At 44.2% G+C, this 18,276-nt stretch overlaps 1 protein-coding gene across 3 annotated transcripts in view; it reads left to right on the top strand.

Moving 5' to 3' along the window:
- dusp8a (dual specificity phosphatase 8a) overlaps positions 1–18,276 on the top strand; it is a 48,939-nt gene that overhangs the window by 15,251 nt on the left and 15,412 nt on the right. For all 3 annotated transcript variants that reach the window (XM_074632198.1, XM_074632199.1, XM_074632200.1), the window contains exon 3: positions 5,192–5,330. In XM_074632198.1, coding sequence (XP_074488299.1) covers positions 5,192–5,330 — 139 coding nt within the window. The remainder of the gene's footprint in view (positions 1–5,191; positions 5,331–18,276) is intronic.

Below are 18,276 nucleotides of genomic sequence, written 5' to 3'. Positions count from 1 at the left end.
CCACGATTCCATAGATATCTTTTGTTGCCACCCGTCATCTATGTTTCATGGTGTGTGTGTGTGTTCGTGCTTGCGTGCGTGTGTGTGTGTGTGTGTTTATAGAGGAGCTTTGACAGTAAGGCCAAGCCTTGACTCGCAGCCTTCTGTCAGACCTTGTTTTTCTCCCACTCCTTTTATATTTTATAACACAGGGTCAGTAAGAAACAAGCAGAGACTTCTGTCTCTTGCCCAACACCTTCATTCTTTCTCTTTTACACCCACATTTTCTTGTTTTTTCAGTACTTGTCCTACTGGCTTTCTTCAGCTCTGTCTCTTGCTTCCCTTGCAATCTCCTTCACTCTTTCTTGCTGTCTCCCTCTGCAAATGACAGGAGAAAAATAGCCTCTCCCCCTTTGACCAATCCTTGTTTCTGTCCTGCTGTGATGCCAGCCTTCAGGGGTGCTGCAGGATCGTAGCATTTGGTCTGCCAACGCCACCTTCTGTCCCTCTCTGCTGCACCCTCCTCCTCCTCCTCCTCCTCCTCCTCCTCCTCCTCCTCCTCCTCTTCCTCCTCCCTCTTATCCCTCCGATCGTCCTGCTTCAACTTTCTCTCTGATCACCTTCTTGGGCTTCCTTTCTCCCTTCTTTTCCTCATATCCTCCTGGTTTTCCCCCCTTCTCTGTCTCCATGGCCCCTCCTTTTCCCCTCTCTCTGCCAGTGGCATTCCTTGTTTACCTGCAGTGTGCATGCGTCAGAGCGCCTGGGCAGTAGAGCACAGTAGTAGTAGTGATGCTGTAGCACTGCAGAGGGATGAGAGATCTGTACTACTGCTGCAGTCTGACAGCCAGCCCCACGCTCCCTCGGGTCGTTGACCTCTAACACTGCAGCAAACTCTATGCATATCACATACTAGGCTGGATGTGTAGCTTTAGTGCATCATCTAAGCAGGATCTACAGTATATCATACTATTTTTAACTATCATTCATACACTTTTATTAAATATTGATGCTGCACACTTTCAAATGGAATGAGTGGAGGTGTAATTTCATCCTCTTAGCTGAAACATTGAATGAATCCTCCACGTTTGGTATGGATTTAGTGAAAAATACAGATGAAACCGTCTGTTAACTCCATCCTTTCCAGTTGAATTTGAATATTCCTCTTTTTTTTGTAACCAACAAATCATTATAAACCCCAAGGACCTCAAGAAAATGCAAGTTACAGTAGTAATTCCAGAGAGTGAGATATTAGGTCTGTCATGTAGTAAGTACAGAATAGTTTCACAGACAGCATAAACAGAAGACATAGAGTACATCACATATAGTGTAAGTTATGAAATCATTAAGCAGGTATCACCCACTGCTTGTTTTTGCCCTAGAGGCAAAACTTTTTGCACCGTGCAGCTGACAAACAAGCCAAGTATTTGTGCTGTGCATGTATGTATAGTTAAAGGCCTATAATCCTCAAGCGTCGAGATCAGGCTCCCAAATTAGATCTGATCCCATTAGGATTATTAGCCAAAATTATCCAGGGTCAGTAAAGATGGAGGGTGAAGGAGATTTAAAACATGGCATGAAGATGGACATGTAAGAAGGAAATATAACACATAAATGAGTGCTATGGGCAGGTAAAGACTAAAGTTAGGAAACCCTATGTTTTAAATGCATAGCATTGCATTGACATATTTCACTTACGAATGCTTTCAGCCACCTGGCTGTGCAGTATTTTGTATGTAAGCATATTCTGAGCTAGATACTATCGCAGGTCTACTGTGTTAAAGAGGACCTATTATGCTTTTGTGCTTTCCCCCTCTCCGTTATATCGTTGTTTGTGCACGTAAAAAGTCTGCAGTTACAAAGCCTAAAGTCCAGGCCAATGGGAGTTACTCTCCCCCACAGAAACACTGCTCCTGAACTGCCTGAAACACCTTGCTTGAAGTCCCGCCTTTTCTTCCGTAACGTGGTGATGTCACCATGTAACACATTTGCATAATACCTGCTTGCTAGTTTTTGCACACCCTCAAACAAACCTAGTTAGAGCGCCGCTGGAGCGGAGTCCGAAGAGTTTGGTTCGGTTGACCAATCACAACAGAGTGGGCCAGCTGACCAATCAGAGCAGACTGACCGGTATTTTTGAACATTAAAGCATGTAAACCAAGTCCCCAGGAAGAGTGCCGGTTGTTGATCCCAATTTTCGTAGTGGCCAAACGGCTGTACTGCAACTTCCGTGTCCGTCACGTGATGCCATTGGGCCCAAAAATACTTTTTCCCATAGACTTACATTGGGAAATAGAGGTCTGTAACTCAGTGGATAATTTTTTTTGAGGTGAATCAACTACCCAGTGGGGACACTCTAATAGCCCTTATTTAAAAAAAATGTTTTTAAAAGTTGTAAAACGCATTAATAGCCAAATCCAGAGTTATTTCCCTTCCTCTGTTCATGTGAATGAGACCCAGACCGAGGCTGGAGCGCCAAGCCGTGACGACGGCGTGACATTGGGACCCCGTGACCGAGTCATGTGACCGAGCGGACGCTGCTGCGCATGTTCCATGTTCCCAAGATCTGGGTACTTTTCTGGGCGGAAGTCGAGTCATTTTCTCTCCATGTGCCACTGAGCAACTTTCATAGGAATGAATGGGGCCCCGCCTCCAACACTGTATCCAGTTCTGTTAATACATCCATGATGTAAACCTGTTGTAGTTGAAACCCAAAATACAAGTCTTCACCTGAAAATAAGCATAATAGGTCCTCTTAGAAGTCTAAGAAAATATTTTTTGGGGGGTATTATATGACTTCATTATAGTCGAGGGTAGCGAAACGACAGGAAACGAGGGGATAGAGAGATGTGGAACGACATGTAATAAAGTTCCCCAGCCAGACTCAAACCCGGAGCATTTTATGGCCGCCAGGGCCCCTCTCTAAACCGTGAACAGATAAAACTTTGAAGACGTTAGTGGTAACCTCTCTAGGCATCACAGGTGTGTCATCATAATATCTTGAACACCAGAAAAGCAAGTTGTATGAAGTTACAATCGATGCTACAGATCAGGTTTTCTGCCTCAGCTTTTAATGCCTTTACTTCAGTATTGGTGCTGGATGCAGGCGAGCAGAGCTAAACCGGGTTTTACTGGACCAGAGTTACTTGTAACCGGTCTTCAGAGGCTGACCTTGTCCTGTCTAAATCACCTGCATGGCTGTCTGCCCAGGCGCTGTGCCACAGCTGCTCTGCAAGCAGAAACATAATCAGGCACACTCTATGCACACCGTGTAGCTGACTGTGTATACCATGAACTACATTATCATCCCCAGTGTGCCTCTCAGCATACAGAGAGCGAGGTAGGGAAAGGGTGGCCATGCGTAAAAATAGTGCAGTTTTGCCTGGAAGCTAGCGGCTATTCAGCTGCACATTTCAGAGGATGTATGTTAAGGTAAACAATGTGGGTCGTCCTGTCTCATCCTCCATCTTCTGATTCTCCTCCGCCCGCCTTCTCTTCTTCCCTCTCCTCCTCTTCACTTGCATCTTTCTCCATCTCGTCTCCATCTCCCCCTGCCCCACTACTCCACTACCCCCACCCTCTTCATCCCTCCCTTCCGCTCGCTCGCCCTCCTTCCTCCTCCCCTCTCTCCTCTCCTGTCCAGTGGCGGTTCAATGATGCAGTGATTCATAGCTGCAGTAGGCGCTGCCTGATGGTCATGTGACCAAAGCCTGCCTGACAACATGGGGAACAACACAGCCTGGCTGGTGTGTGTGCTTGTGCGCAGGCCCATGCTCACACGCTCTCATTCAAACACACACACACAGGCACACACAGGCACACTCTGGCGCATGCTCATACCCTCTCATCTTTCTGATACAAACAGCATCACACTGATGCATTGATGGACGCCCACACCCTTCGCAACGTTATGATTTTACTGATATTACCTCCCATTACGACAAAAAACCCTCTCTGCACAGTAAATATTACCGTCACAGTTGCACTGTGCAAACTAATGCATAATGTTCTAATGCATTATACATAACCCCATGGTTTATCTGCATAACTAACTCTAGCATCATCTGTAGTTCATCCTGCTTAGTGCTGCAGTCACTAGCATCCATAAAGACAGTGTTTATTGTCATAACTCCCAGTGGTGTGTTTGTGAGTTCATTTTGTTTTTCTTATTGCTACTTATTAGGGCAACAGAGTGGTCAAGTGTTTGAAGAAACTATCTCAGGGTCAGACAGTTGCATACATTTAGTATGACTGTAAAGCTGAGACTCTTGTGGATCCAATAAGCCCAGTTGTATTCATGTGTGATGGTGTTAGTCCCCATAGTAGCCATTTCATTGTAACTTGAACACACTGTATAAAATGACCTGTGGTGACCTCTAGGATAATCACAGCCTCATGAAACTTTACAGCCACAAACTAGAGACCTAGAGCATTCAGAGAAGGGATGGCTTTCCTAGGTAGATTGACAATAAGGGGGTTTCTGAGCAGTTTCCAGAACAGAAGTGCTCGCCGTCCAATCGCCGAAAAATGCAATTCTTGTAGAATTCAAAAGTTTTTCACGGCATGGCTTTTTCTATGGTGTTCCTCAAGGTTTTTGTGTCTTAATGTGATATTTTTGAGGGATTATTGATCATTTTGATAAATTCCCGAGTGGTAAAAAAAATGGTTAAATTTTGCACCAAATCTGTGTAACAAATGGTATCAACCCCAAAATTGCCTCAACAAATTATGAGACATAATAGAGCATGGGAATGGCTATCATATACTTCTATCATAATGTTCTAAACACTTATGCACTCTCACAATTTATTTTAATAATTCATTCATTCATTCATTCATGTTTATTTCTGATTTATGACTAGAACAACTTGACACAAATTAATCTTCAGGTTCCCAGCTTTCAGATGACGTACACCACTTCTATGTGTCATGTACTGTTGACGTGCTATCCCCCCTAAAGACCCCCTAAAAAAAAAAAACGCATCTATGTGGGTTTATTATCAGCTGGTCTGATAAAATATATATGTTTATTTTACAGACTGTCCTGTGTGATGCAATGAATTCTCAACAACACTCTCCAGTATCAGATTTTTCTAATTCCAGTCATATTAACTAACCCCCCTCTTCCTCGTTGGCGCTGGATGCTTGGCATACTTTCCATGGTATCACTGAAACATAACTCTCTTCTCTTCCTTGTTGTTTATCCTTTGTGCAGGTGGAGCTGGGCAGGAAGCAGGAAGTGGTGGTTTATGACCAGAGTTCCAAAGAGGCGGGGCACCTGTCCAAAGACGGCTTCGTGCACATCCTCATGGGGAAGCTGGAGGGCACCTTCCACAAAGTCTCCCTGCTCACCGGTACGTGAGAGTGTGTGGAGTATGAGTGTGATTATGGCGGTGTTTGTTTTTCCTTCATCTAGAATAGACATTTCTCTATGTATTACCCACTTCCTATTGTACAGCAGGCAGGTGTTCCTCACCTCACCCCCCAAACAGCCTGATTTGAGTGTCATTCCACATTTTGGTCAGCAGATGTCACTAATGAGCTCAACAAATGTTCCTCACATTATACTAGTTGTTCCTCATAACTTAACTGGCAGTAATCACCCCCTCACAGGTTCACAGGTATGTGTGGAGATAGGAAGGAGAGGAGGAAGTATGAAAGCTCAGATACAAAGCCTCTCTGATGACTCTTTGATGTTTAAGCTCCCCCGGAGTCGTTCTCTTACCCAGCATCACTGAAATAAAGCTGAAGCTTAACTTCAATCCTCTGGCCTTATTTACCACAGTTATTATCCTGTCATAGTGTCCACTAAGCACACTAAGACTTATAATTGAGCCCCAGCAGGACTGTTAATAGCCTCGTTGAGTTAATAACATCTCGATTGCGGTGGCTGCAGCTTTTTAAAGGGACGACATTACGCACACATCCACCAGCAGAGGCTTACGAGTCCGTCCCAAATGTGTCAGCGCAGAATGGGGGAGCGTAATCTGCCTCAGTCAGGATTGGAAATGAGACGGCAGAAGCATGCTGCTCGGGCAAAATCTCTGCTCTCTTCTCCGCATCCCCCCACATCCCCATTCTTCTCCTCCTCTCAGTTCTCTCGCTCCGCTGGGAGATTAACGCTTTTTCATGAGTCATTCATAGATGTCGAGGATTGCCTCAAAGCACCCGGGCTCCACAATTAGTCACAGAGATGTACTGAACACATGCTTAGGCTGGGCACACCCACATGTACTGTATGCACACACACACACACACACACACACACACACAAAACCATGTTCGATATCACACACACACACACACACACACACACACACACTCGCTGATTGTCTCCAAAGCCAGGATTTTCCTCCTCAGCTTTTTTGATCAGACATCATACCCTTCTTAATGAAAGACCCCTTGTCAGCGGTTCCCTCCTCCTCAGCTCACTCTCGCTACGTTTCATCAGGAGAAAAAAAATCACACTTCCTCCATTTCTGTCCCCGCTTCTTCTGCTGTTTCCACGACAACAGTGGCAGAGAATATTCCCCAGAAGGACTCAGCCAATGGCGTTGGCTGTTGTTTGGGTGGTTGTATTATTGGGGTCAGTGAAGCTAGCAGCCTGCGTCTGTGCATACTTGATGTTTATGTGTGTATGCGTATATGTGGGTGGGTAGATGGGGGGCATTGCATGTACACGTGCACACATGCATGCATTCGTGCCTGCATGCATTTGTGTATGACATCATGCGGATGATGAGCGCTGCAGGATTTGCTCCTGTGTCAAAGGAAGCTGCAGAGTTTCACGAGAGAGATGGCGTGAGAGACGAGAAGGGGACATGGTTGCCAGGCTTTTGAACAATGCTTCTTAAATCATTTTAATTGACAAGACATGATGCTAATTAGAAAATATATGTACGGGGGAGACTATTTAAATCATGGGTTTCAGTTCTTTGTTTTACAATCAACAAAAGCAAGGAGCCTGTGGTCTAAAAGGGTGGATGTCTTTCTATTTGGGGTACAAAGAATGCGTGAATTCAGCTTTAGAGGCTGCAGTGGTTCAAAGTGTGAGAACAAACTTTTCACACATCAGCCACCTCAAGCATTACAGGATAGTATTTTTTTGGGCTGGACCGCAGAGGGCCAGCTCTACAGACGCAAAAGTCTGTCACTGAGTGACTGACTGAGTGATGAAGTTACACGATTGGTCGGCCGAGTGTTGGAGTTTCCTTATTGGCCATTTCTCTTTCAAAATAAAAAGGCAGGAATAGTCATTTATTCAAATGAGCCCGTCCAGCGCCATGCGTCCGGCTCACGAAACTTGGACCAAGCTGTCAAACTAGGCGATCTAGTTCTAAAATGAAACAAGATTCAGCAGTGGCATAGCCTGTTTCTCTCTTAAAATGTTTTCAGAAGTAGATTTTGTTGGATTGTTTAGACGGAATAACAGAAAGTTTACGGACAAGTAAACAAGTAATTGAGTAAGTGAACAAGTAATTTGAAGACATCACCATGGGCTGTAGAAAATGGACAGGCATGTAACATTATTTTCTGATAAATTACAGGCTAAAACCTGATGGATGCATTAATTGATAATAACAGTAAGAAGCCCTTCTTTTCCCTCCCTTTCTTTATCTGTCTTTACTCTCGTTCCTGGCTCTGATTGGCTTTACTCCCCCTCTCACATTCTTAAAGATTCAAGGTAGTTTAAAATTGCAAACAGTAATCCTCCTCTCCCTCTTCCCTTCATTCCCTGCCCTCTCTCTTTTCCACCTCTCCCACTGCCCCTCTACTGAACCTCAGATTTATGATGCTAATAATTCCTGCGATGACTTCATATCTGACTTTCAGCCTCACGTATGCGGACCACACAGGCACGCGTACAGTACACACCGTAACATTGCTGCAAATCAAGTGGGAGGTAATGCGGGTGGGAGGGGATAGGAATGAGGGTCAGATGGAGAGATGAAAAGAAAAGAATCCATAAATGGGATGGACGGGGTAAATAAAAGAATAATCACGGAGCTTGCTATCTCGGGGGGAGAGGATTTTCTGCCTTAACTATTACTTATACAGAAGCTTGCCAAATGGAGATTAGAGCACAGTCTTGAAAAAACACACGTCTCTAAAGTGGGTTTATTTTCACATTTTGAAGCTAAATTTAAATGACCTCAATTGTCCATAAAATAGGGGGATTCATTACAGGAAAGATGCTGTTTGAATGGCGTGTTACACAACCTAAGTGCGTGCACTGGGAACGTATCGATCAAAAAACAATCAGTGACTCCTCTTAGGTTTCTCTCCATTCACTAAATAATCAATAACTCGGGCCCAGAAAGCACACCGCTTCCTACATGCGGATGATATGGAGCAAGCCGTGTCCCAACAGGGCCATTGTTTTTGTGAATGAGACAAGTAATCCGGGCAGCGAATGTGTTTAATTTGAAATATATATTCACGCAGGATATGGTGGGGGTGGCAGTTAGAAAATGTTTGTGCGTGCGTGTGTATTTTTGCGTACGTGCGAATGCACAGTATGTTTGCGTTATTACTTCATTGACTGTGTGAAAGTGTTTGTGAGAAACATGTCTCTCTGAGGACAGCAGCAGTATTTTTACCACAGCAGTGATCTCACCCAGTCGGAGCTCAGGCTGATGTGTCTTGCCTTTTTCAGACTTTGTGTGTGTACATGTTTGAACGTGTGTATTTGTGTGTGTGTGTTTTGTAGAGGAGGAGAACATCGCTTGGTCGGAGCCAGCTGCCTCCCCAGTGGGTCTAAAGTTTGCGTGTTTCCCACCAATCTGCAGCACACAGCCAAACCAAAGACAACACTGCCTGCTAGTGTGTGCAGCTAGGTGGTGTGTTAGCCGATGCCAACTGCGTAGCTGTGTCATGCGTCACATCGGCTCTGATGTAGGCCTGCCAGGATGAAATGTTTTGATGTTGCCATCTGAACCTCATGTTCCAGTTTTAGACAGAATAGAAAGAGAATTATAATCAAAAAGGGAAAAGGGAGCGAGAGAGGGAAAGAGTGGGATATGCACTCATGTTCTGCAGATGAAAAGAGAGTTGGATGTGAATGATTTCAAGAGGATGGGAGGTGGTGATAAAAATGACAATGCATTTTATTCATAGCGCACACATTTTGTGGAAATACTGTAAAAGCTGACAACTGGAAATGAGTGCAACGGGAAAATAGAACAAATGCAAAAAACGATTATAGAATCGGCTGACAGGGAACAGCAGAGGAAATGAAGGTGTAGGGGAAGGGATGCAGGTTGGCAGGTGTGTATTTCATCCGTCTGATATATGTGTGTGTGTTTGTGCGTGTGTGTGTGTGTGTGTGTGTGTGTGTGTGTGTGTGTGTGCGCCTGTGCGTGTGTGTGTGTGTGTGGAGTTTACAGATGTGCAACACCGCTCCTAATCTTCCCGAGCGCCATCTGCCAGTGTTTTTCGCGGGATTACTAAAGCGCCCCACGACCGGGTCAAAGAGAGAGAGCGAAAGGAGAGAAAAGGGCACAAGGAAATGAGTTAGAGGTGAAGGATGGCGGCACGTGCCGGACGTGTCAAGATTCTCTGCATTGGCGTCTGAGCACTGACTTAACTTACAGTCCCCAATTACTATTGATTATGAGTACTAAAATGATGAGTTATTCAACAGAACAATTTTTTTTGTGATCAGATGTAATTTGTTTTAAAGATATGCATTGGAAATTATTAACAAAAAATGAATAATTAAAAACAAAACATTAATTAATTAAAACAATTATTAACAAATAAATTAAATAAAAATAATACAAACATTGCTAATAATTTAGCAAAAAAAAAAAACAGAGCAATTTTGATAAGGGATTAATCGTTAAGGTACATTTTCTGGTTCTAAACTCCCGAAAGTGGGGACTTCTTGCTTTCCTCTCTCCATATTCTCTTACATACGTACATTTGTACTCATAATTGTGATCAAATATTATTGGTTTTAAGGGAATGCATTGGAAATTATTAACAAACTTGCATAATTCAAAACAAATCATGAATTGAAGAAAAAAAAACAGAACAATTTTGATAAGGGATTAATCGTTAAGGTCATTTTTCTGGTTCCAAACTCCCAAATGTGATGATTTCCTGCTTTCCTCTGTTCATTTTTCTCATACGTATAGACTAAATGATTAATCAACTAACCACCAAAAACATCTTCAGATTAGCTGATAATGAATATGATTATTAGTAGCAGAACTAGCTGCTCACCGGTCAACGTGATGTGTCCTCAAGATGTAATCCAGACTAGCAGGTATGTAGATCTGACAGCTAAACAGGCTTGGTGACATGTGAGCTGTGTCACATGCCATACTATGTACGAACTAACCAGGTTTTGAATGTGTGATGCTTTCACACTAAAAAGTGACAAGTCAGATTTAAGTATACTTTCATACTAAATTCGCTTTATTTCTGAGTACTGCACGCTGGGAAATTTTCCCCTAGATGCTCAGAACTTGGAAAAAAAAATATAACATTTATGGTGGTGAGAAAGGAAACATAAAATAAAGTATTAAATCTTTTGCTTCCTCTTTCTCAAGTTCGATTGGCAGTAGTCTCCAAAGTTTGATCGATATACTGTACTTGTATAACTGAAAAACAGCATACTGTGATAATTTATGTACGATGCGTACTGTAGTATTAGTACCTAGTATGTAACTGAGACGCAGTTTGGGTTTTTACAGATTTTTACGACTCCCACGCTGTCAGCCTGCCAGCTCGATGCAAAAGCACACAGGACGAGACTTGGCGATGACATACTGATGAGAGGTATTAGGAGATGAAAGGTGCCTCTCTCCCATTTTCTTTCGCTCGCTCTCTCTTTCTCCGGCACACACCGAACACACACACACACACACACATACAGGAGCTGCTGTGTACCCCGGGGCTTTGATGAGATCAGGTTAGGGTGTGACTGCACCGACGGAGGTACAAAGGTCAATTCAGTTATGTGTCATTCTCCTGTGCTGTTATACAACGGGGCGGCGGCCCCTGAGTGTGTGCGTGTGTGTGTCTGCGTGCGTGTGCATCAGAGAGAAGCTGAAGAAGTGAGGTAATCGTGGGAGGCCTAATCTCACAATGCAACCGTTCACAGAGACATTCCAATGAGCTACATAAGGAGGTCTGTTTGTGTCACTGTGTGTGTTTTTGTGTCCGTGTGTGTGTGCGCATGTGTGCATGAATATGTGCATATGAAGTAGTGCGTGCACGCGCATGAGGCAATGTTTGCGAGTGCACGTGTGAGAAAAAGAAAAAGACAAAACAGAAGGAGGAGAGCCATTGAGGAGATGAGGTAATACTCCTCATTTCATCCTGAATGTGTGTGTGTGTGTTCATGTGGGTCCAGTGGGTGTGTGTGTGGGTACAAGTGTTCAATTGGCTGCATTTATGTGCATTCATGTGTGTGCATGCGTTGTCAGTCAGAGCGTGTGTGGTCGGAGAGCTCATTCAGTTGAGACAGGCCGTCATGCCGACCCTGTGCGGTGTTCGTCAGCCTCCTCAGAGCTGAAAGTCTCGCTCTATGGTTTCTTCTTCTTCTTCTCCTTCTGCAGCCCAGCAGCAAGTCTCCACATCCTCTGAATCACACTCATACAGATGTGCATGCACACCTGCAGAGTTGAAGAGTGCAAGTGTGCGCAGGATTCTCCAGAGAGACACGGATCACACATTTTTATGTGATTAGAAACTGCCAAATGCTTCTTACAGAAAGTGCATTCTCTCTAGTTGCTGCCAACGGCGCCATCTCAAGTCCTTTTAGGGCTGGACGGGAACATAAGTTGCTGTAGTTACCTGTGTGTCTGAGATCAGGTTGACATGATCAGTGAGTGACAGTTGTTTACCACTCTGCGCCTCCGGGTGTGTTGTGATTGGCCACAGTGCAGGTCAGAGAGGTTGTGTGCCTGAGGTTCCTTCCTCCATCCTTCGTCTTTCCTCTCTCCACCTTCTCCGTCATCCCCCTCTTCTTAACCTCCTAACCTGCCCTCTCTGCACGTCCTCCCCCCCCTCCTCTCCATTACGCCGTGGGGAGCTCCAGCAGATCAATGATTTCATTGAGAAGGAGCCAGTGGTGCCATTAGGAGGTGAGCTCACCTTCCCCGGGGAGATCTGACACATTATTCTCAATGACCTCGCCTTCCTCTCCATCCCTCCTTCCTCAGCCCCTTTACCTTCCTCCCCCCCCTGTTTCTTCCTCTCTTTCCCCTCCTCCTCCTCCTCCTCCTCCTCCTCCTCCACCTCCCTCTCTCCTCTCTTCTGTTTCACGGTGCTGAGAACAGAGCTCTATTTTTAGGTCCAGACTCCTGCGGTCGTCACATCTGGCGCCAGTGGCCTCGGTGCTCTCACCCTGGCCTGTAGATACACAAACATACAAGGACACACACACACACACACACCGGCCCCACCCCAGCCAGCACCAGGGGAGCACAAAGGTCAAAGAAAAAGGCCTACAAAAATATCTATGACATCACCTCCTTGCTCTGAAAAGTGTTGCAGACTTTGAGAAGCCTTGGAGCTGCACCGCGGCTCAATGCTCTGTTTTCTTGCAAACAGTCACTCTGCAGGTATGTAATGAGCTCTTTTTTTAGGCTTGCACCTTGATGAGGGGTCGTGCGAAACACTTAACTCGCACGAACTCCTGCGAGCGAGCAAATGCGTGCACATATGGACACACATAATATGATAACAGGGCCCAGAGGAGGCCTGTACCGAGTTGAGTTTTATGTAACAATGTTCTGTTTCTGCCAGTGTTCTCACCCCCTCCCTCGTCTGTCTCATTGGCCTCACATGATGAGCTTGATGTCATTTTCCCCTTCTTTGCCTCAAAAACCGGAGAACAAAAACAGGCCAGCATGTGTGTGTGTGTGGTGTGTGTGTCTGCATGCACGGTGTGATGCGTGCGTGTTTATGCGTCTGTGTGTGTGTGTGTTTATGTGAGCCGTTGCCAAATGTTTCCACCATGACGTGATCTCACTGCTCTGCTTGCCTCCTGCTCCTCTTCCCCTTCTCCTCCATCACTCAGAGTCCCTCGCTGGCTCGGAGGGGCCACACACACATACACACACACACACACACACACACACAAGTGGAACACAGTCATACGTATATACTCCAGCATGCAAGGAAAGAAAAAGACATTTTCCCCCAGATGCATGCATAGGAGATGTGCATAAATCCCAAGCAGCGCAGATAAAGATTAGAGCTCGAGACGTCAGTGCAGACACACACACGCACAATATTTAAGCTCAGAGCAAAGTGACTAACATTTCTGTTCATCTCTTACTGTATTGTATGCACACAGAATGAACAACATGCACTATTAGGTCCTCAAACTAAGAAGATCAGTGTAAAATTTGAGCATAACTCAAATTATGCACAGAAAAGAAAGTCTTGGATATGTTTCAGTGTTCCCCGAAAATAACCCTTAATATCACAGCTACATTAAATAACTGTGTAAGACTAAAGACAGAAAGATTAAATACTTGTGTTTGTTTCAAGATACAAACAAAAAAGCTGTAAAGCATGACTGAAATAACAAAAATCAACAAAGTGTAGATCTTATACAGAGAATCGCAAGATGCAGTTTGCCTGTTTTATACTAAGTAAAGCTTGTGGAGGACTCCTGTGGGACAGTGCTTGTACCACAGTGCCCTAAATACTTCTTCCATACTTGTTTAAGCTGCTTTGTGTATACACTCCATTCACAGTGCATACCTTCTGGCTCCTGCTGCATTTGAAATCTATCTAGAAGCCTTTTGAACGTCCCAACCCGCCCCCGTCGCGCATTCATCCAGCACGGAATAAAAATAGTTTGTTTAAACTGTTACCTAGGCAGTGTCAACACATCGGGTCAACAGGAGCTGAAGTTGAACAGCATGCTAACCCAGGGCCGGTTTCTCCGCGCTACGCCTCCCTCGCCTCCCCCCCACCCCTCACCCCCCACCCAACATCAGCACCTCATAACTCGAACCTCACCGTGAATTTGGGCCAAGCGCTCGGTAGTTTGGTTGCTGCGCCATCAGTTTACCACTGCAGCGTTTAATCCTGATGACTCTGACACACATGTGGAGTGGAAATTTCCAAGGGCAGAAGAAGAAACTGGGAAAGGAGTAGCTATAAATGATGCTAGCTTATCCTACCCAGAGCTGGCCCTCGTCCACCAGATTCCATTCGTGCTCGGACTGCCCACCGCCGCTCCTGTCATAGCGTCATTCCCTGGAACAATGGTGGATTCCTGTTTATCACCGTGCTGTCTTGATGCTTTGAAGCTGATGCACTTTATCTCTGGCATACCGCAGCGCTGCTTCCTTATTTACCTCTTTTTTTTTTTGTTTCTCAGACGTTTTAATCAGATTTAGACTGCACCTCCGCCATGTGGATGAGGTTCTATTTCTTGGCAGCCACCTGAAGTGTGTTACAGTATGAGAAAATCTATTTTAATGTGCAGTTTGCTAATAATTTTTCCATAAAAAGACAGAGGGATTTTCTTTTCTAGGCTCATTGGCAATGAGTAGATTAATAGCCTGTAGCAGAGCAGAGAGTTTAAATCCTCAGCGGTTTAACACTTTTACTGGTATGTACACAGACGTGTAGCAGAGGTCTTATTACTGTAATTTCATGCTGACCACACGCAAACCTTGGGGCTGAACCTCTGGGGCTTGCCACTGCTTCCTGATAAAAGCGGGAGATTTTTCCATCGCCACAGCAACAGGCTAATTTTGGAGTTCCAGGCGAGCCAGCGGCCCCGGATTGAGGAATGCAGCAGTTTGTGATCATTCCCGGTCCTCCTGATATCTTCCCCCCTCTGCGCTCACATAAACACAAACACACAGTGACTCACACACAAACACATACACATACATGCATACATGAAGGCAGCCTACAGAGAGGCCACTTCCCACTTCTGTTGTGTAACTATTTCCTGTTTCTGATAATGTGAGATCAGGGCTCCCCGGGGTGAAAGAGGGAGACGCCTATGGAACTCAGCATGTATGTATACAAATGTGTGTCGGGAGTGTTTGTGTGTATTTGTACTTTAACAGTGTCTTAGGAAAAAAAAACAGTCCAGAAGTCCCACCATCCCGCTTTAAAAATAATTTTAAAAGCACCATAAAGGCGTTGGCAGGGCGCTCACAGAAACAGCTTGCCCAGTTCCTCTCACGGCATCGCGTCATTTCTTCTCTATTGTTCTTCTGTAGCTGGCGGAGTGATGTCACTGCAGCATTGTGGATGTGACACAATCACGCACACACACAGTCTCCAGGGTCTGTAATGGCAGGAAAGCCAACCCTGACCGCGGGTGTTGCGATAGCCGCTGTCACTATGTCCTGTACGCCCAAATGCAGTCTCCAGGGTGTGACGCCTTACTTCTGCTGCCTGTCTGTGTGTGAGAGGGCATTGCTGAATGACCAGAAGTTCAGTCATGTGTTCACTTTCTATAAATTAATGCGCAGAGTTTGTCTTTTTTATGTATACTATATTTTTTTTTTTAAATCTGTTCCGTAAACTTTGATTTGGTATTTCAGTGAATTTTAAAGATTATTTTCATTGTCGATTAATCTGTCGATTATGTTCTCGATTAATCGCTTAGTTGTTTGGTCTATAAAATGTCAGAAAATGGTGAAAAATGTTGATCAGTGTCCTCAGAATGTCTTGTTTTATCCACAAATCAAAGATATTCAGTTCATTGTCATAGAGAAGTTAAGCAACCAGAAAATATTCACATTTAATAAGCTGGAATTTTGCCTTTTTTTTCTCAAAAAAAACGACTCAAACCGATTAATCGATTATCAGAATAGTTGCCGATTAATTTAGTAGTTCACAACAAATCGATTAATCGTTACAGCTCTAATTAATTCAAATTTGATATCACTAGAATATCAGCAGAAATATTTAAGTTACATTTCTGTTTGGAAAAGACTTATTTGAAAATAATACTACTCGAGCACTGATATGCATTTGAGGTCAGTGGAAAAACTGGCAGTCACATTTTTTTTTAAACATTTCACGCCTTTCGTTGTGCCATGAGTCATGCAGCGTGTGTTGATGAGATAATAGAAGTTGTTGTATAAAAGAATATTGGGGGGAAACGGATCATACCAGTCAGCGACAGACACAGACAGACCACAGAGAAACAATCAGTCTGAGACTGTTAATATTATGAGACAGGTAGACAAGACACTTGTAGTATGTGTGTGTGCGTGCGTGTGTTACCAACGGAGGACCAGATGGCTTGGCTTCCAGCGCTGGTGTCAGGACTATGTGTCTGTCAGCCTGCCTGCTGCGCTGATCGGAGCTAACTAACACTGAACTGATCTGAGACCTGCCTGTCAGTCTGCATGTAGTGGCGGTACAAACTCATTAAAAACAAACTGATCCGCTGTCAGCTCCTCTCTGTTGGAGCGGCGCAGTTATTACACTGCTGCCGTGTGTGTGTGTGTGTGTGTGTGTGAGTGCAAGACATGCGAGAGACAGTGAGAGCTGAGGTGTGTTTTCAGGGTGTTATTGCCTTTAAGTGCTGCGAGGAAACCCTGTGCATCCCAGCTCAGGCCATTAGCATTTAGAATGAAACAACCATCCGTTATGCTCAAGTGAACCTGTGTAGACAAACTCACCTCTGGGGAAATTAGACGAAAGCAGAGTGTGCGCAAACACACACACACACACACACACACATTCTTCATCTTTTCATTCCTGCAGACTAATGTGCATGGCTCTTACTCACTCTTTATTCTCTCTCTCTCACACACACACACACACACGCACACATGCATCTATACACACCTCACAAAACAGCTGTTAGCCATCTCACTCTCGGCTAAAATTAACATTCACTTTTTATACACTCACACTTTTACACAAAGTGAATGCACAGGCTTTGTGTGCATGCAAACATATACTGTAAGCACATGCCTGCGGTGGCCAGCAGCATTTCATATTGAGTCTTAACAGCCCCCTTTTTATCCACGCACACACACCACTGAGCATCTCCTACTGGGATTTTTAAGTAGTTCATCTGGTTTATGAGGGCCCGTCTGGTCCTGAAAGCCCCCCTTGGTGTGTTTGATAGCTTACCCTCTTCTCTTTCTTTGTGTGTGTGTGTGTGTGCATATATATCTGTGTGTGTAAACTAATTTCTTGCCAGTGAGGTAGATTTACTGCTGCAGTAGCCCCGGGGTGCAGAGCTCCTCCAGGGGGTTAAGTTGTTTGGAGGGCAGGGGGTCTTCTGCATGACTGATGCGTGCCGACCTCCCTCCAGGCTGCACAGATAGAGATGAAACTACGGCATGCATGAGCACACACACACATGGCCAAGTGGTACATCAGTGCTGCCTTAATAATCGCATACACCCCCCACCTCCTCCCGTCTGCTCTTTACATCTAAGTAGCACTTCCCTTCCATCTTCCTCTCGTCTTCACATCCTCACTTTCTTTTTGACGTCATCATCTGCCCTGAAAACGGGAAGAAGAGAGTTCTAATGAATGTCGATGGGAAGCCACACTCATACTGCACATATACACTAGTGCTGGATATTGTGTGAAATTTTTGGTGCAATGCAAAACCAAAACAATACTTTTTTTGGATCCTTAGTTTAGGGAATATAAATGTTTCTTTTTTTGCTCAATGCACCTGTAATAAAGACATTTGCCTAAATAAAATATAGTCTTAAAGGTCCCGACATATTGTAAAAAATTAGATTTTCATGTCTTTTTTATTATATAGCAGGTTATATATAAATACTGTAAAAGTAATGAAACGCTCAATCTATGGACAAATACACACAGCCCGTATTCAGAAACTGTGCCTTTAAAACACAAGCTGTTAAGATTTCTGTAATTTTGTGATGTCATAAATATACAATGGTGGCCAGAATTCCATATGAACACGCCATTTAGTACGCTAAAACAGTATGTGAGATATTTAAGTATGTCCAAAACCTTAGTATGAAACCAATATTACACAAATTGTATACTATCTCCAGTGAAATATTAAAGTATGCAACGCTGGACACTACAGCGGCATAAATATCCCAAAATGCAACACGGTAGTGACGACAACGTTCATAACAGACGTTGACGGAGAGCTCTGTAACGTCAATAACGCTTCAATTTAACAGTCATTTTAGTCACATGAAGTTGGTCACGGGAAGTGACAAGGTAAATACTGCTCAATGCGTCCGAAAAGATACATGCTACTGTTTATTCACAGAAAAGTTGAATGAAAGTACACATATTGAGTATGTAGTGCTTCGTATGTGATTGTGGGTTAAGCCTAAGTGAATAACATCA

Source organism: Sebastes fasciatus, chromosome 4 (assembly GCF_043250625.1).
Source record: "Sebastes fasciatus isolate fSebFas1 chromosome 4, fSebFas1.pri, whole genome shotgun sequence".
Classification (NCBI taxonomy): Eukaryota; Metazoa; Chordata; class Actinopteri; order Perciformes; family Sebastidae; genus Sebastes; species Sebastes fasciatus.
The sequence above is the reverse complement of the archived record's forward strand: the minus strand, read 5'-3'. Positions and strand labels throughout refer to the sequence as shown.